Source organism: Pantherophis guttatus, chromosome 13 (assembly GCF_059756535.1).
Source record: "Pantherophis guttatus breed Tessera chromosome 13, ASM5975653v1, whole genome shotgun sequence".
Classification (NCBI taxonomy): Eukaryota; Metazoa; Chordata; class Lepidosauria; order Squamata; family Colubridae; genus Pantherophis; species Pantherophis guttatus.
Window position 1 is genome coordinate 14,759,648 of NC_142075.1, and position 19,782 is coordinate 14,779,429.

The 19,782-nt window shown below is 44.2% G+C and overlaps 1 protein-coding gene across 3 annotated transcripts in view; it reads right to left on the bottom strand.

Annotated features, from left to right (window-relative positions):
• Positions 1–63: 63 nt before the first annotated feature.
• KIF7 (kinesin family member 7) overlaps positions 64–19,782 on the bottom strand; it is a 28,911-nt gene continuing 9,192 nt past the window's right edge. For 2 of the 3 annotated variants that reach the window (XM_034424651.3, XM_034424652.3), the window contains exons 8-19: positions 17,597–17,781; positions 16,539–16,648; positions 15,622–15,771; positions 14,421–14,623; positions 12,311–12,508; positions 10,588–10,713; positions 9,299–9,475; positions 7,807–8,022; positions 5,999–6,205; positions 5,142–5,340; positions 3,697–3,837; positions 64–1,617 (exon numbers count right to left, since the gene is read on the bottom strand). In XM_034424651.3, the coding sequence (XP_034280542.2) occupies positions 1,262–1,617; positions 3,697–3,837; positions 5,142–5,340; positions 5,999–6,205; positions 7,807–8,022; positions 9,299–9,475; positions 10,588–10,713; positions 12,311–12,508; positions 14,421–14,623; positions 15,622–15,771; positions 16,539–16,648; positions 17,597–17,781 (2,268 nt within the window). In that variant the 3' untranslated portion in view covers positions 64–1,261. The remainder of the gene's footprint in view (positions 1,618–3,696; positions 3,838–5,141; positions 5,341–5,998; positions 6,206–7,806; positions 8,023–9,298; positions 9,476–10,587; positions 10,714–12,310; positions 12,509–14,420; positions 14,624–15,621; positions 15,772–16,538; positions 16,649–17,596; positions 17,782–19,782) is intronic. The other variant, XM_087877776.1, reaches the window with a different exon arrangement.

Below are 19,782 nucleotides of genomic sequence, written 5' to 3' on the forward strand. Positions count from 1 at the left end.
AAGTCAAATAGCAGTTTAGCCAAGTTTATGACCAAACTTTCTCAAGGGCAAACTGTTGACAAATTTACAAAGAGCCATCTAGTTTATTGAAAGTACAGTCCAAGAAGCTACTTAAAATATGTGTACATATTTGCAAAGGGATCAAATTTACCGTCCCTTTGTTAGAATGGCATTCGTTCTGGGAAATCCAGATTTGCAAAGAAAAGTTTCTGTAAAGAATGGAAACAAGCAGTTTTTGCCGTAAAAGGCAATTATACAAAAATAACAAAGCCAGTGAAGTCCAGGTAAAAGATCTGCGAAGATGTCAACATTTGACTGGGTTCATTCATTACATTAAAGCAGCATGTGATTTGTACAATCTGGAGATTGTACATGCAAGAAGGGATCTTCTCATCATCTCCAATCCATCGATATAGTATTTCTGATAGACAGCTATCTAGCCTCTGTTTGAAGATCTCCAGTGAAGGAGACCACCAACTTCTGAGGCAGTGTTTTCCATGATTGGACATTTTCTATCATTAGGTAAAGATTCCCCTCGCACATATGTGCTAGTTGTTCCTGACTCTAGAGGGTGGTGCTCATCTCCGTTTCAAAGCCGAAGAGCCAGCGCTGTCCGAAGATGTCTCCGTGATCATATGGTCGGCATGACTAAACGCCGAAGGTGCACGGAACGCTGTTACCTTCCCACCAAAGGTGGTCCCTGTTTTTTTCTACTCGCATTTTTTACGTGCTTTCGAACTGCTAGGTTGGCAGAAGCTGGGACAAGGAACGGGAGCTCACCCTGCTACGTGGCACTAGGGATTCGAACCGCTGAACTGCCAGCCTTTCGACCGACAAGATCAGCGTCTTAGCCACTGAGCTACTGCATCCCTTTTTTTTCTATCATTACGAAAGTGATAATGAAAAATCTATGGCAGAGGTGTCCACCACCTTGGCAACGTTAAGACTTGTGGACTTCAACTCCCATGAGTGGCTGGGGAATTCTGGGAGTTGAAGTCTACAAGTCTTAAAGTTGCCATGGTTGGACACCACTGATCTATGATTTCTTGTCCTGTCTTCTGGAGCAATTCTGCCCCATCTATGAGATAGTCCTTCAGATACAAAACGGCTGTCATGGATCTTTTTGTTAATCCCACTTACTTTCCTTCAGATTTTTGCATAATGGATGAACCCACCTACTGCCTTTTTGGTGATTTATGAGCAGTTATCTTCAGAAGGCGCTTATTAGCTTATTTTAGATGGAATAGTCAACATCTCAGAACTAGAGTGGATTTTTTCTGACATCAATGATTTCTGGATAAGACAACCCAGGGATGATGTTCTGGCTGACCCGATGCAATTCTTTACGGGATCTGGGTGGCAAAGGAATCTCCTTGGCTGTTTCCATTTGACGAAAATCTTCCACTATCAAGTTATTGGCACTAGAGAGTGAGCAGCGCCTCCAGGTGGACGGTAAAGGCGTATGCACCAAGTCCCGGGGTTCCTCTCTCTTTCTTTGATTCCTTTCTGAGGAATCCAACTGCAAGGATGGTTCCAGCTGGCTATTTTTGGTAAAATCTTCATGTGTGCTGAGTGAACTGGCTCTATCCCCAACTGCAAAGATACTCCTCTCCATACCTGTTGTGAGAAAAGAAACTTTTAGTGAGAGTGATGGAACAACATGGTTGGAGTGGTGCAGTGGCCTAGAGGTGGAGCTCTCGCCTCACAATCAGGAGGCTGTGAGTTCGATCCTAGGTAGAGGCAGATATTTCTCTCTCTAGGCACAATGAGAATATATCTGCTGTGAACTCCGCATTAGTGACAGGAAGGGCATCCGGCCAGTCAACACTCAGCTCCCTTCAGTTGCCCCAACTCCACTCCGATGCAAGGGATTACGGAGTTGTTAAAAGACCAAAAATTAAAAAAATGGAACAGCATGATCGATCTAGTAGCTTTGGTTTGGGTTTCACAAAGCCAGTTGCTTTGCATGCAGTAGAACCATTTTGAATATACTTGAGTGGTGTACCTAGGAGGTACCGTATTTTTCGGAGTATAAGATGCACCAGAGTATAAGACGCAGTTTAGTTTTTGGGGAGGAAAATAGGAAAAAAAAATCTGCCTACTAGGTATTCATCTGGCTAGCGTCCTTAGTCTGGTCAGCTTCAGCACATTAATTCGCTGGTTTTTATCCCTTGCTTGGGGATTAAAAAAAAACAGCTTCTAAAGCACAACTGATCTTTGGAGAGAGAAGCAATGAGAAAAGCAGGCAAACCACGGAGATCGCTTCACTCGCTAGCACCTCCTTAGGGCTGAAAAAAAGCTTCACAGCTGAGAGTCGGAGGGAGCAGGCAAAACACGGAAGATCACTTCACTGAAAAAAAGCTTCTAAAGCACAGCTGAGAGTCGGAGGGAGCAGGCAAAGGACGGAGATCGTTAAGACTGAAAAAAAGCTTTGAAAAAGCTACATTCAGAGTATAAGACGCACCCAAATTTTCAGCCTCTTTTAGGAGGGGAAAAAAGTGTGTCTTATACTCCGAAAAATATGGTACATTATATCAACTAGTCAAGTGGCCTGGTGGCTCAGCAGACTGATAGCATTGTGATTAACACCAGCTGTCTGCAATTACTGTAAGTTCGAATCTCACCAGGCTCAAGGTTGACTCAGCCTTCCATCCTTTCTAAGGTAGGTAAATTGAGGACCCAGTTTGTGGGGGCAATAAGCTGACTTTGTATATATACAAAAGTATGAAGGCTATTGCTTAACGCGTTGTAAGCCGCCCTGAGTCCGGAGAAGAGCGGCATATAAATCAAAAAAAAAAAAAAAAGTGAAGTGGCAGGTAATGCTCGAACAAGGACCAAACAGGATCCATGTACTCAGACGTGATACACCATAGTGCAACCTGCGTGTTTAACTCCTGGTGCCTCTGGGACAGCATTGCCCAACACAGTTGGTGCCATGGCTCCTTTGCCAAGATGCCTGTTTGTAGAGATCCTGAGTCCAGATGCACCCAATTCCAATTTGGGAGCATGACTAGATGAACTAATTCTACTTCACTGCAAGTCTACACTAACAGAATCTTGCGTGTCTGAAAGCACAAAACTTCCCATCTCCTTTTAACTGCTTGATCTTTCCTAAGTTTCTTTCTCTGACCATTAAACAACTGCAGATTCCTGTATCTTGTCTGATGGTTTCCTAGGCAGTATCTCGTCCCCTCTTTCCCGCTAAGTCGGGTCAGCAACTCGCGGCTCTGGAGCCGCATGTGGCTCTTTCATCCCTCTGCTGCGGCTCCCTCTCGCTGGTCGTTGCCACAATTTTGAGAGGAGCTTCCGGTTTTGGTGGGGGGGGGAAGCATGGCATGCCAGGAGGAGACTCTATGGCAAGGGGTGGGTTTTCCGGTCAGCTCCACAATTGATAAGGCTTTCGGTTAAGACTGGTAGAGAAAAAAGGACGCCGTGCTAGGAGAAGACTCTATGGTGGGGGAACCCGACTTCCAGTCGGTTCCAGAATTGAATGGGGGGCTTCCAGTTAGGACCTTTGTGACTCTTTGAGGGTTTAAGATTGCCGACACCTGCCCTAAGTTATTCATTACCTTCCTGCCCCACTTCCTGTCCTCTCTTATCTGAGCATTTCCTCCTGTCCTCAAGGCCATTTCCTCAGTCCTCTACAACCAGCAGAAAAGCAAAGGCAAATTCACCACATCAGAAACCTTTCCTCACCTCCGCTGTGTCCCTCCGACGGCTTTAACTTTTGGGTTAATTCCTCATTTAGCCATTTGTAATGAGCCAATTCCTTTCCCAATGTCTGGATCTTTTGTTCATACTGAAGTCTGCTGTTTGCCTGTCCTTCTTCTATGTGTTCTGCAAAAGAACGAAGAAAATAAATTCTTGTTAAAAACACAAGAGATTTGGACAAACCATGGGGATGATTACTTGCACAGTAACCGAGACAGCCCTTTAAAAAAAAAAATTACAAAATTAAAATAAGTAGAAGATGAAGGAAAACAAAAGGAAACTTCAAGTGTGTCTATATGGATACATTTATCTTAAGGATAAACATGCATTTCTATATGCAACAAAATGTAAGAACAGCTAATAAATAATGAGCTTATTCTTATGTCACAGCAGAGAGTAGCACTTTAGTTGATCTGACTGAATGTCAACTCGCAAAGCAACCCTGCTCTTGAGTTGCCATAGGCAAGGGGGATGGAAAACCAACGAAGCAGTACGGCAGCCAAAGACAGGAGCACATTCCAGACATATTTTTCTCAAGGCTGTCTCCCAGGGTTACCCACAGCGGCCGAAGGGGAGTGATCTCTACAACCCACCAAATTGTTCTCTTGGTGAATGTAATTGATGACACACCCTGAAGGGAGGGGGTAAACAAGGTCATGATTAGGGCTGTAAATTAACGTGGAGTCAGAGTTGGCTTCATTTGGGAACCTGCTGACATGGAGCTCCTAATAAATAACTGGATTCCTTTTAAAACTTGGCTCAAAGCTCATGATTTAATTAGGGTATCCGTCGGAACTCTGACACTGATCTTTAAAAGGCACATCAGGGTTGGAGGTACTTAAATGTGGGAGCACAAGAAAACCAGAGCTGTAGATTTGTTTGCAAAGTTGGAAAAATCACTCCAGAAGAGAGAAATGACAAGCCCTCCCTCACTGTTATCTGAGATGTTTACACGGTTGGGCCCATATAGTCTCCTAAAGTCCAATTTTGATTAGAGGCTTAACTTTACCATTCATTGTAAGGTTATTCAAAGATCTCTGCTGTTTTGTCGGGTTTTTCAGCTAAATACATTTCTACAGATTCAATGGAAGAAGCCTTTCAGTTTTCCAAATTGGCAGGAGACAAGAATGGAATCCATTTCTTATGTGGCATCAGTTTATATGCCTTAGGAAATATGGATGGTAAACCATTGGCAGGGTTCATTTCAGATGAGAAGGAGGTGATTTTTCCCAATTGAAGAACTCTTCAACAAAGCAGAATGGTTATTTAGGGCATGGCCACCACAGATGTCTACATTTTTCTTACAGTTTCATCTAAACAACTGGAACAATTATTAACTTATATAGTGTGTTTTTAGGAGAGGCAGTGCCACCAGTGATCAGATAAGGATTTAACAGTAACCAGGATTGCTCCTCAGTCCTGTTTATTACCCCGACTCTGCAGGAGCAGGAGCTGAATGTCCTGCTCGTGTTCCTTCTGTTGCAAGGTCAGCTGGCGATCCATCTCCAAGCGCTGACGTTCCAGGGCCACCTCCAACCAAAACACCAGCTGTAGCTGCTCTTCCAGCTGCATCTCCAGTTCAGAAAATGCCACATTCTGTTTGTGCTGGTCTTCTCGCAAGGTCACCACCTGATCATTACAGGAATATTTGGAAGATTTCAACTCGTCATGGTTATGAAAAAGGCAGTTTCACGAAGCCAAACTCTACAAACAGTTATCCCAGAACTGAACAGGTACACAGTGGTTTAATTAGCTAAATGTTCTTCTACAACGCCAATCAATTTCTCAACAAGGTAAAGTGACAGGCAAGGGAGAAGTCTACAGTGTCTCCTCTGACATGCTATCTTTCTATGGTTAAAGGTAAAAGTTCCCCTCGCACATATGTGCTAGTCGTTCCCGATTCTAGGGGGTGGTGCTCATCTCCGTTTCAAAGCCGAAGAGCCAGCACTGTCCAAAGACATCTCCATGGTCATGTGGCTGGCATGACTCAATGCCAAAGGCACACAGAACGCTGTTGCCTCCCCACCAAAGGTGGTCCCTAGTTTTCTACTTGCATTTTTTTTACATGCTTTCGAACTGCTAGGTTGGCAGAAGCTGGGACAAGTAATGGGACTTCACCTTGTTACGCAGCACTAGGGATTCGAACCGCTGAACTGCCAACCTTTCAATTGACAAGCTCAGTGTCTTAGCCACTGAGCCATCACGTCTCTGTTTCTATGGTTCTATGGCCCACTGTTTCTATGGCTGGGGTCACCCATTTCTGAGCCATGCATTATTGGATGCCTACCTTATCAAAGTATTTGCAAAGAAGTGCCCGGGTCTCGGAGGAAGAGAGGTAGCTGAGTTTTGCCATAAGGTTCATCTCACATTGGGACAGAAGGCTGGCTGAGGATCTCAGAACTCGCTGCCTGCAAGTAATGGACTCGTTCTTATATTCTATGGCAGCATCCAGAGCTTCAATGGCTTCGTCCAACTGGAAAAGAATCCGCTCCTCCTAAAAACAGACCCAAGAAACAGACCCACCCTGAGAAATCATTTGATCCACATGAGTGGTAAATTGATACTTCAGTTGTCTAGAATCCCAATCCTCACTTTTCCTTCCTTCCTTCCTTCCTCCTTCCTTCCTTCCTTCCTTCCTTCCTTCCTTCCTTCCTTCCTTCTTTCCTTCCTTCCTTCCTCTCACTCATCTATTTTTCCTTCCTTCCTCTCTAATGCATCGATTTTTCCTTCCTTCCTTCCTTCTTTCCTCTCACTCATCTATTTTTCCTTCCTTCCTCTCTAACTCATCTATTTTTCCTTCCTTCCTCTCTAATGCATCGATTTTTCTTTCCTTCCTTCCTTCCTTCCTTCCTTCCTTCCTTCCTTCCTTCCTTCCTTCTTTCCTCTCACTCATCTATTTTTCCTTTCTTCCTCTCTAACTCATCTATTTTTCCTTTCTTCCTCTCTAACTCATCTATTTTTCCTTCCTTCCTCTCTAATGCATCGATTTTTCCTTCCTTCCTTCCTTCCTTCCCTTCCTTCCTTCCTCTCACTCATCTATTTTTCCTTCCTTCTTTCCTCTCACTCATCTATTTTTCCTTCCTTCCTCTCTAACTCATCTATTTTTCCTTCCTTCCTCTCTAATGCATCGATTTTTCTTTCCTTCCTTCCTTCCTTCCTTCTTTCCTCTCACTCATCTATTTTTCCTTTCTTCCTCTCTAACTCATCTATTTTTCCTTTCTTCCTCTCTAACTCATCGATTTTTCCTTCCTTCCTCTCTAATGCATTGATTTTTCTTTCCTTCCTTCCTTCCTTCCTTCCTTCCTTCTTTCCTCTCACTCATCTATTTTTCCTTTCTTCCTCTCTAACTCATCTATTTTTCCTTTCTTCCTCTCTAACTCATCGATTTTTCCTTCCTTCCTTCCCTCCTTCCTTCCTCTCACTCATCTATTTTTCCTTCCTTCTTTCCTCTCACTCATCTATTTTTCCTTCCTTCCTCTCTAACTCATCTATTTTTCCTTCCTTCCTCTCTAATGCATCGATTTTTCTTTCCTTCCTTCCTTCCTTCCTTCCTTCCTTCCTCTCTCACTCATCTATTTTTCCTTCCTCTCTAATGCATCTATTTTTCCTTTCTTCCTTCCTCTCTCATCTATTTTTCCTCCCTCCCTCCCTCCCTTCCATTCAGTTACTGTTACAGTATGGCCATTGGTAGAACAAAGAGAGATCATGTCCTAAAGCAGAGATCTCCCAATTTGGCAAGCTGGCTGAGGAATTCTAGGAGTTGAAGTCTTACAGTTGCCAAGTTTGGAGATTCTTGTTCTAAAGTATCACCAAGTCCCCCATTGAGCACAATGGCATTCATGGTTCAGTACAAACTCAAAGATACCTGATTATCCTAATGACTATTATTTAAATGGTATTTGGTAATCTCAATCCAACCTTTTTCATGGAATTGCTGGCGTGAGGATAAAATGGAAACTTCCATACAGAATTCAGTAGCACAGCATTTACTGACTTCCATGATGCTTCAACCAAACACTGATTTTACATCTGTCGTTTTTTGTGTGTAACGGGATTATTATCTATTTTCAAAATAGAACGACCAGATCTGCTTACCTCAGGTGACAGCAAGGTGCCCTGACGTAATTTCTCATCGATCTCCAATCTCTGCTTGAGCAACTGGTCCTTCTCCTGCCGCAAATTATTGATTTCTTGCCGGATGAGCTGCTGGTCCTGTGCGCTGCTGTGACAAAGCTGCCCACTCCTCTGGGTTAGCTCTTTCTCCAGGTACTCCAGGCGGCTGGAGACACGGAGAATGTCATCATTCAGAGCCTGAGGCAGAGAGAGAGAAGAAAAAGATCTTAAGGAACATTCAGTGCCCAACAGTCAGGAACCGGAGTCTGCACATTTGCCAGACTTCAATAGCTTCAATGGCAAGTAAATGTTTACTGAAGACAGATTAGGAAAGCAAAATTAGAGAAGGTCAACAGATCCCAGGAAGACACAGCTGCTTTAAAGAGCTGCAGAGAGATGCAGTACTTACAACACCTTCAATGTTCTGAAATTTCTTTCTGAAGTCAAGTCCAAAGCATTGCTCAGTAGTAGCGGTAGAATTGCCTAAGCTTAATCAAACTGATTCAGAGGTAGTTACCCAATGGTGGAATTCAAATTGTTTTATTATCGTTTCTGTGGGCGTGGTGTGGCTTGGTGGGCGTGGCTTGGTGGGCGTGGCAGGGGAAGGATACTGCAAAATCTCCATTCTCACCCCACTCTAGGGGAAGGATATTGCAAATTTCCATTCCCACCCCCCTCCTGGGGGAAGGATACTGCAAAATCTCCATTCTCACCCCCCCTCCTGGGGGAAGGATATTGCAAAATCTCCATTCCCACCCCACTCCTGGGGGAAGGATACTGCAAATTCCATTCCCACCCCACTCCAGGGGAAGGATATTGCAAAATCTCCATTCCAACCCCACTCCAGGGGAAGGATATTGCAAAATCTCCATTCCCACCCCACTCCAGGGGAAGGATATTGCAAAATCTTCATTCCCACCCCACTCTGGGGCCAGCCAGAGATGGTATTTGCCAGTTCTCTGAACTACTCAAAATTTCCGCTACTGATTCTCCAGAACCTATCAGAACCTGCTAAATAGCAGCCCTGCAGTTACCCCACACTTAACAGAGCTTAAAGCTAAATCACAGTAGCAGAGGAGTTAGAAATCTGTATGTTTTGTATAAATAGCAATAGCACTTAGACTTATATACCACTTCACAGTGCTTTACAGCGCCCTCTAAGCAGTTTACAGAGTCAGCCTCTTGCCCCCAACAATCTGGGTCCTCATTTTACCCACCTCGGAAGGATGGAAGGCTGAGTCAACCTTGAGTCTGGTGAGATTCGAACTGCCAAACTGCTGGCAGCCAGCAGTCAGCAGAAGTAGCCTGCAGTACTGCATTCTAACCACGAGGCCACCGTGGCTCTTCATTCTTCATTCGCTCAGCATCTCTTACACAAGTTATCCGTGTGACCGTCTTTCGTTTAATCTACTTTCTTAACCAAAATTGATCCCTATAGTATAACTCAAAAACGCAAAGGGACAATATTGCCCACCTGGCTAGAGCGGAGTCTCTTGTTTTCCAGGTCATTCTTCTCCTGGAGGAGAGCTTCTTTCTTGGCGACGATGGCTTCTCTCTTCGTCAGTTCATCTTCCAGGTCACCCAGGGCCCGTCTCTGCTTGAGGATTTTTTCCATCTCTACATCCAACCACTTCTTCTGCTCTTCAATTTTCTGATGGACAAGCAGGAGAAAAGGAAACCAGGTTGTCCCAGTGACCAGACATGCTAAACAATGTGTAAGTTTTTATTGTCAACTGCCAAACAAGAATTCCTACTCCAAAAATCCCTATATGGCCAGACAAACCCCCAATCTTCTGCCTGTGGGGTTCATGACTCACGCCTTCCAGTTACTTCAGAGAGCGGCATATGTTTGTGATACTGTTTTTATTTATTTATCCATTAATTTGAAATCAAATTCAAAATTAATGAAATGAAATTTTACCAAAATCTGAAAAACCACCCCCTAAATCCGGGATGGCGAACCTATGGCACGAGTGCCAAAAGTGGCATGCAGAGTCATCTCTCTGGGCACGCCAGCCATCGCCCATTGCTCTTCCGGGTTCTGGTGCACAGCTGGTCTTCGTGCATGCGGGAGTGCCAGAAATTGGAAGAGCAGCTCCCTGGCACTCATGCATGCACCGGAAAGCTGAGCTTCTAGTTTCCGGCATGTGCATGCACGCCAGCCAGCTGGTCTTCGCGTGCACATGCTGCCAGAAACCGGAAGACCATGTGACTGGTGAGCATGCGCACAATGGAAACCAGAAGCTCAGCTTCCCTGCGTACGCATGCGCACCTGGGAACTGCTCTCCTAGTTTTTTGTGCTGCTGCACGTGCACGCCAGAAAGCTGCTCTTCCCGTTTCCGGTGCTCCCATTTTGGTACTTGGTGCCGAAAAGGTTTGCCAACACTGCCCTAAATACACATCCCCCTTTGCTTTCCATGGTGGCAGTCACCTAGGGAAGAAATAAGTACAAGCCGCCATTTTAAAGGGAGTATGTCTGCTGCTGTTCTAGACTGATCATTGAGTCGTTGCCTTTCCCTGTTGCTGTTCTAGACTGATCATTGAGTCGTTGCCTTTACCTGCTGCTGTTCTAGACTTATCATTGAGTCATTGCCTTTACCCGCTGCTGTTCTAGACTGATCATTGAGTCGTCACCTTTCCCTGTTGCTGTTCTAGACTGATCATTGAGTCATTGCCTTTACCTGCTGCTGTTCTAGACTGATCATTGAGTTGTTGCCTTTACCCGCTGCTGTTCTAGACTGATCATTGAGTCATCGCCTTTACCTGCTGCTGTTCTAGACTGATCATTGAGTCATTGCTGCCACTCCTGTGCTTCCGCTGGTAGGCAGCTACCTCCTCCGTTTTGATCCTCAGAATCTTCTGATGCTGCTCATGTTTCAGTTCCAACTCCTAAAGATAGAAGGGGAAAAAAATACACAATTCAGCTACTGTTGGTGTATCTATTTAAAACAAAGGAGAACAGCCTGGATCTTCTGGACAGCATATAGCTTCTAAACTACTTTTAATAATTCCTCAGGACAAACTCCAACCATGACTACTGAAAATTGATCAACATTTCAGAGTGAGAATCCAACCTGGGAAGCCTCCATAGATGGGGATGGAAAGCCACCCAATATTATCCTCCAGAAATATAAAATCCAGGGGGAAAACATTAATTTACTGGCCCTGCTCTCAGATAGAACCCAACCGTGTCTGCTGTACCCATCCCGAATGTTAATTGTGGTTCTCGAATGCCAAAAACGTACTGGTTCCCAGTTTAAAAGATTCTGTGCAGACATGTATTCTCTAAATTCATCCTTTGCCAGCCTGAATGCCCTGTAAATGTTTGGATCTCAGAATTCACCAGCTAGTTTACTCTACTACAATTACAAAAGACCCCATTACTTGTATCTGCACATAGAAGAACGCTGGTGGCGCAGTGGTTAAAATGCAGCATTGCAGGCTAACTCTGCCCACAGCCTGGAGTTCGATCCTGACAGGGCTCAAGGTTAACTCAGCCTTCCAACTTTCTGAGATCGGTAAAATGAGGACCCAGATTGTTGGGGGCAATATGCAAATAATTCTTCTACCTTGTAAACCACCCAGAGAGTGCTGCAAAGGGCTATGGGGCGATAAGTGTAACGCCTAAATGCTATTGCTATATACCATAACAATCCATTATGTCATCCTAGATTCTTGGGAAAGAACTGGCAGCTGTGACTTCACAATGTGTATATAATAATATCTTCCCCTGCCGTGGTGATGCAGTAGTTAGAATGCAGTACTGCAGGCTACTTCTACTGACTGCTGGCTATTAGCACTTTGGCAGTTCGAATCTCACTGGGTCAAGGTTGACTCAGCCTTCCATCCTTCCGAGGTCGGTAAAATGAGGACTCAGATTGTTGGGGGCAATATACTGACTCTGTAAACGGTTTAGAGAGGGCTGGAAAGCTCTATGAAGCAGTATATAAGTCCAAGTGCTATTGCTATGTAAAGCACTATGAAGTGGTATATAAGGCTAAGTGCTATTGCTATTGCAAGCTAACTCTGCCTATCGCCAGCGGTTCGATCCTGACCGGCTCAAGGTTGACTCAGCCTTCCATCCTTCTGAGGTCGGTAAAATGAGGACTCAGATTGTTGGGGGCAATAGGCTGACTCTGTAAACTGCTTAGAGAGGGCTGCAAAGCACTGTGAAGTGGTATATAAGGCTAAGTGCTATTGCTATTGCAAGCTAACTCTGCCTATCGCCAGCAGTTCGATCCTGACCGGCTCAAGGTTGACTCAGCCTTCCATCCTTCCGAGGTCAGTAAAATGAGGACCCAGATTGGTTGGGGGCAAGAGGCTGACTCTGTAAACCACTTAGAGAGGGGCTGTAAAGCACTGTGAAGCGGTATATAAGTCTAAGTGCTATTGCTAATGAAATAAATACAATTCAAACATGATCGACAAGCTCTGCCTATCACCAGCTTGTCTCGCTTGGATGCTGCTGGAGCCCAGACATCTCTACCTTGACCCGATGCTGTCCCTTCTGCATCTCGGTTTCCAAACGTCGCTTCTGCTCCACTTCTTCCCGCAAACGCTTCTGGAGCTGACCTTGCTGTTGCCGCATCAGCTGCACGTTCCTCTCTAGCTCCAGCAGGCGCTTCTCATTCTGAGCAGAGAAGGATGCCAGTCTCTCCGTCGCCCGCTTCTTCTCCTGCAGGATCTGTCCCAAGGGAGATGACACAAGGAGGGTAGCAGACGGTGGGGCCCAGTGGTGGGTTGCTCCCGGTTCGGACCAGTTCGCAAGAACCGGTAGTAAAACTGGCAGGAGGCCCCGCCCACTGCCCCAGATGTCGTCATTGGCGATTTGCGCATGCGCAATCCCGTTCCGGACCAGTAGTAAAGGTAAGTAAAACCCAAGGTAAGAGCCTTGAGAGTACAGTGGTCTAAGCACCCTGTTATTAACACAGCTGCCTGCAATTTACTGCTGGTTGGAATCTCTCCAAGGCTCAAGGTTGACTCAGCCTTCCATCCTTTCTAAGGTAGGTAAATTGAGGACCCAGTTGTGGGGGCAATAAGCTGACTTTGTATAAATATACAAAAGTATGAAGGCTATTGCTTAACGCATTGTAAGCCGCCCTGAGTCTCCGGAGAAGGGCGGCATATAAACCAAATTAAAAAAAAACAACAACAACGGAACCATGTTCTAATTAGAGGTAGTCCTCGACTTAACAATGGTTCATTTAGTGACCGCTCAAAGTTACAACGACACTGGAAAAAAATGACTTAGAACCGATTTTCACATCCCTATGGTCACTTGGTCAAAATTGGCATACTGACTCATATATATGACGGTTGCAGTGTCCTGGGGTCATGTGATCTCCTTTTTTTGTGACCTCCTGACAAGCAAAGTCGATGGGGAAGCCAGAATTCACTCAACAACCATCCTATTAATTTAACAGCTGCAATGATTCATTTAACAACCAGCAGCAAGAAAGAGAAAGAGCCTTTTCTGTGGGGGCACCTACCCTTTGGAACAGGTTACCCCCAGGAATACGAATGATCCCAGATCTTCGTACTTTCTGTCGTGCACTTAAGACCTTTCTATGTCACCAAGCCAGGCTGGCATAAATCTCTTCTAATTTTTCTAAATCTTTATGCTGAAAATTCTTAACCGATGAACCAAATTGGCTTAATCATCTTATATTCACATTTTATATGTATGTTATTTTAAGTGTTCACCTCCCTGAGTCCTTCGGGAGAAGGGCGGTATAGAAATTGAATAAATAAATAAATAAATAAATAAATAAATAAATAAATAAATAAATAAATAAATAAATAAATAAATAAATGGTCGTAACATGGGGCAAAACTCACTTCACCGATGTTTCACTTAGCAACCTAAATTTCGGGTTCGATTGTGGTCGTACGTCGAAGATCAGCTGTACTTGGCTGCTCTTCCTTCTAAGTCTGAATCTCCAGATGATTCCAGCATCAGGCAGGGAAATGCCTAATCTATGGCCTAGAACAGTGTTGGCGAACCTTTTTGGCATTGAGTGCCAAAACGGGAGTGAGCACATGCGCAGGAGTGCCAAAAACTGGAAGACCAGTTCCCTGATGCGCATGCCCACTCTTGGAAGCTGAGCTTCCGGTTTCTGGCATGCACATGCACACTGTTCACCTGGTCTTCCGGTTTCTGGTGCACATATGTGCACGTAGAGCAGCTGGCCGACACGCATGCACACGCCATAACCCAGAAGAGCAATGGGCAATGGCTGGTGTGCCCAGAGAGATGGCTTTGTGTGCCACTTCCATCACACATGACATAGGTTCGCCATCACGGGCCTAGAATTCGCATGTCACATTTAAATTCAAAAATTCAAATGACTCCGTCTTGGCCAAAAAACAAGTCAGATTTGCGCTGGCACATATGATTACAAGCCACAACAGCTGGGTGCCTTTAACATGTTAAATTAGAATAACTTAAACTATTTTACATTTATAAATAGTTGGTGTCAGACAGATTACACTATGCCAAAACATCCAGTTTACAGTGGAGGTCAGGATTTGCTAAACAATCTAAGCCATTTTTTGGCTTGAGGACCTTATGTGTACCTCCTTTTTTTCTAGGCTACCTTTGCCTTGCTCTGAGCGGCTTCCACTTTGCTGCGGTATTCCTGGAGTTTCCACTTTTCGGCAGGGTCCCGAGGTTCTTTGCCTTCCAGCTCTTGCAACTGCCTCTGGCCATCATTCAGTTCCATCCGCACCTGCTCGGCTTCCTGCTCCAAATGTTGGATCTTCTGCTGGTACTGTTTGTTCATGGCTTGAGCATGCTTGCCTGAAACAAGCAGACTTCTGTGACAATGGAAGAAGATCAGCCCACTAAGCTACCTCCTGAACAGAAAAGTTGGATATCAAATGAATGAGAAAGAAGAGGAAGAATTTACGCGGAAGTGTCAACTCGTAAAGCATTCCAGGCCTGCTCTCCAGTTGCCATAGGCAAGAGGGGGGAGAAACTGATGGAGCAGCTCGGCTTCCACGACCAGAAGCACATTCCACGCATACCTTTCTCCAGATTGTATCCCAGGTTACCAGAGCCAGCAGGAGAGGCGTGTTTTCTACAGCCCGCAAAAGTGCTCCGTTGGAGAATGTGATTTTTGACACACCCAGGGAAGAGTGGGGGAAACAGGGTCATAGTGGGGCCGTACATTATGTGGGGCAGAGTTGACTCCACTTGGATAAGTGCCGACATGTTGCTCCTAATAAATAATTGGATTTCTTTAGAAACCTGACTTGAGGCTCATGAATTAATTAGGGCATCCGTTGGAACTCTGACATGAAGAGTTCTAGAGCCTTGATGGTACAGTGGTTTAATGCACCCTGTTATTAACACAGCTGCCTGCAATTTCTGCTGGTTTGAATCTCTCCAAGGCTCAAGGTTGACTCAGCCTTCCATCCTTTCTAAGGTAGGTGAAATGAGGACCCAGTTTGTGGGGGCAATAAGCTGACTTTGTATAAAATATACAAAAGAATGAAGGCTATTGCTTAACGCATTGTAAGCCGCCCTGAGTCTCCGGAGAAGGGCGGCATATAAATCAAATTAAAAATTAAAAAAAAAAATGAAGGATACAGCAAACAAAGGAAAAGGAAAAAAAAAGGCAAAGTCTGATGTTCCAAGAGAAAGCTCTGCTAGCCTTTTCCACAAGCAGTGAAGAAGAGAAACAGATGACCAGAGGAGGTAGGATTGTTGTAGAGGCCATAAAGAATGGCCTTGAAGAACAGGAGGAAAAGGATCAAGCATGAGTTGAGTTCAACAACAGCTCAACAGCTCCATACCTGTTTTAATGAGCTCTCCTATCAGGTCCTCTTTCATGCGGATGTTGATGGCCAGCTCACGGATCTTCTGGTGGGCCTGAAGCAGCTGCCATTCTGAATCTTTTCCTGGAAAGCTCCCTGCTGGACTGCTCAGCTCTTGTTGCCTGCCATCTGGGAAAGAAAATGTAAACGAGAGATGTTTGGTACAAATTTTATCACGATAAGGGATGGAACCAATGGTAGAAAGACAATCAAGCCTTCATTTCAACTCTTGATTCTGCTGATTCTGATACAGCAGCGTTTCTTAACCTTGATAGTTTTAAGATGAGTGGACTTCAGTCCCTACGTAGACCGTTTTGGATGCAGGTAAGTGTAGGGTGTGCGCGGAGGCTCAGGGAGGGCAAAAAATGGGCCTACTGGAAGTTTGGGAAGAGAAGGCCAGAAACGGACCTGTTTCTGGCCTCCAGAAGGCCTCCGGAGTCTGGGGAGGCCATTTTGCCCTCCCAGAGGCTCGAGGAAAGCCTCCGGAGCCCGGGGAGGGCAAAAATGCCCCCCCACCCCGCCATGGTGCAGGAGGCCAACTAGGCCACGCCCACCATGGCCACACCCACCCAGCAACCAGGCAGAGAACCCCTTGCTAAAATTTTTGAAGCCCACCCCTGAATGGAACCAATGACAGAGGGAGATGTTGGGCTCTCTTTTCTGTGGATCGAGCTGCTATCTCTCAAAGCTGCTGGAATTTGGATTCCTGCATGAAGCAGAAAGGGCCAACCGAATGACTTTTTCCAATTCTACTGTTTTCTCCACATTTCTCTTTGGTAAGTATTCAGAACTTGGAGAAGGAGAGGAATGTCTGAAATAACATTTTTATTCCCAGGATTGGGAAAACGGAATAAGTGTTCCTGCGTGTTCTTTGCTTGGCTGAAAGAATGCCGTACCTTTAGATAGTTCCAAAGATTTCTCCTGGACTCCATCTGGGGATTTTGAATTGTATTTTTTATTCTTCTTGGTTGAAACCTCCTCTTTGCTCCAGCTGTGGGTTCTGTTCCTACAAGAACATCCAGTTGTTGGGTTTAATAAAAAACATGGTGATCAATAAAGCAGAGGAGACAAGGAACAAAATTGCAAATCCTTTGAGAACTGGCTAAATCAGGGGTCTGCAACCTTAAACACTCAAAGAGCCATTTGGACCCGTTTCCCACAGAAAAGAAAACACCGGGAGCCACAAAACCCTTCCCGTGCCTGACTATTTCTTGAGCTGCCACAAAACTAGCATAGGTAGTTGAATTAAATGTTCTGTTTTCTTCTGAAACTTTTCTTTTCTTGGATTTATCCATGGTTAGCCTACCGGGGGTTGAAATAAATCGCGTGCCGGCGGGTGTCGCACATTGGCAGTGGTGACGCATATTTTGAGTGACGGGGAGCCGCAGCAGAGGGGTAAAAGAGCCACATGCGGCTCCAGAGCTGCAGGTTGCTGACCCCTGGTCTAAATTAAGTCAACATATCTTGCATATTTCCATGAGATAACTGAAGGTGTTATACAACAAATATGAGAGATAAAAGACTGTAGTACATTTCTGTGACTGGATTATATACGGTGCTAAGGCAAAAAATACAAGGTCTCTTAATCCAAGAGACTCAAGCATCATCCTTTGTAGATGCAATGTATAGCTTTGATTTGGACTTTCAATAAGAAGGCAATTTGACTGAAAGTCCAATCAGATCCGATTGGCTGATCAGGCTGAAGATGGGGCTGGAAACAGATGTTTGCAAAAAGTTTCCTTCTTTTAAAAAAAAAAATCAGAAAAATCAAATCAGTATCTAGAATCAAGTAGAGGATTTCAGTGGAATCAATGTTTCAAACTTGAAGCAACCATTTTAAATTCAAGGCAGATGCTTCCTATTTAAAAAAAACAAGCCATATCTGAAACAGTGTGGATACCACCAGATCCAAAACAATCTACAGGAAGCTGTAACAATATCACTCATGACTCACCTGTATTGCTGAAGGGACCAGATTGGCCAACATCTATTCTCGTCTTCCAAAGATGAATCAAAAACGTTGTCCAGTGATTTCATCTGTGACATATCCTTTGCCCCCAGACTGTACATATTATCTTCAGCGAGACTGTGACTTTGTCCTAGTGAGTCTTCTCCATTGTGAACTGTGGCACTCTGGAGCTATTTAAAGGAAAATGCGCAACGAGGAAAAGGCTGGTAGGATGACTCTTAAGAATTTGCTTACAGCTCTAAGCTATTTGCCCCCAAGAAGGTTTGCGGTTACTTATAGCTACTTAATTGAAGTTTAATTATCTTTTCTTTCTTTCTCTTTATCTACTTCCCGGTGGGAGGGGAGATAATTTATTACAACACAAATATGAGCCACTTGCTAGCCAATCACATTTTTTGCCAATAAGTTGCACAAGACATGTAATTAGATCATGGTTCAGTGTGTCACATAAACCCCCAAAATTGGATGAATTGAGAAAAATATTACTAAGTTGATATATAATTAATATATTAATATATAATGGAAATACAGTCAATGTGCCTCACTGGCACCTTATTATGTTCTTGTCTTGATTTTTCATTAATTCTTGCAATGCCCAATAAACTGATACTCAAACCGCTTGCCCTATTGTTAAGAAAAATGTATTGGGCATATTTTCAGTGGAGAGAGATACGCAACCAGGCCTGGGGCTCAGAATATGTTAAGGACCCTGTGAATTTACTATTAATTGATTAATCATCATGGCTGCCATCTATACTTATTTATTTTGTGGATATTTTTATGTTATTTTAATGGCTGCCATTTATACTTCTTTATTTTGTGGATGTTTTGATGTTATGTTTATGTTTTATATTAATGTTTACAATTTCTTTCACTTTTAATTTAATGAGCCATGGTGGCGCAATGGTTAGAGTGCAGTACTGCAGGCTACTTCTGCTGACTGCCGGCTGCCTGCAATTTGGCAGTTCAAATCTCAAGGTTGACTCAGCCTTCCATCCTTCCAAGGTGGATAAAATGAGGACCCAAATTGTTGGGGGCAATATGCTGACTCTGTAAACCTCTTGGAGAGGGCTGTAAAGCACTGTGAAGCGGTATATAAGTCTAAGTGCTATTGCTGTTAATTGTTTTATGATTTTAGAATTGTAAGTCACCAAGAGTCAATTGGTTGAATTGGATGGCTACAGAAAGCAAATTACAAAAACTTTCAAGAAGGAGCTGTCATCCTTTCCTCTTCCCCAAGATTATTATGTGATCTTGCACAATAGCTTCCAAATTCCTGAAGCATCACAAGACTTTGGCATCCTTTTGAGAGATTTCACAAGTGTATGCAAAAATGTTTGAGCCTGGACGTTTGAGTTTGAGCCTGGACATTTGTCCCTTGAATAGAATAGTATAACAGAGTTGGAAGGGACCTTGGAGGTCTTCTAGTCCAACCCCCTGCTTAGGCAGGAAACCCTACACCTCTTCAAACAAAGGTTATCCAACATCTTCTTAAAAACTTCCAGTGTTGGAGCATTCACAACTTCTGGAGGCAAGTTGTTCCCCTGATGAATTGTTCTCACTGTCAGGAAATTTCTCCTTAGTTTTAAGTTGCTTCTCTCCTTAATTAGTTTCCACCCGTTGCTTCTTGTCCTGCTTTCAGGTGCTTTGGAGAATAGCTTGACTCCCTCTTCTTTGGGGCAGCCCCTGAGATATTGGAAGACTGCTATCATGTCTCCCCTAATCCTTCTTTTCATTAAAGTAGACATATCTAGTTCCTGCAACCGTTCTTCATATGTTTTATCCTTGAGTCCCCCAATCATCTTTGTTGCTCTTTTCTGCACTCTTTCTAGAGTCTCCACATCTTTTCTACATCGTGGCAACCAAAACTGGATGCAGGATTCCAAGTGTGGCCTTACCAAGGCCTTATAAAGTGGTATTAACACTTCACGTGATCTTGATTCTATCCCTCTGTTTATGCAGCCCAGAACAGTGTTGGCTTTTTTGGCAGCTACTGCACACGGCTGGCTCCTATTTAAATAGTTGTCTACTAGGACTCCAAGATGTTAATTCAAATGTGTATCACAACCTCTTCTAAAAGTGAGTTTATTTAATTGGATGAGGGTTGGGGGGTGGGGTAGGAAGGAAGTCATCCGAGCTGTCTCCAATCCAGACCTAAGAAAAACATAATA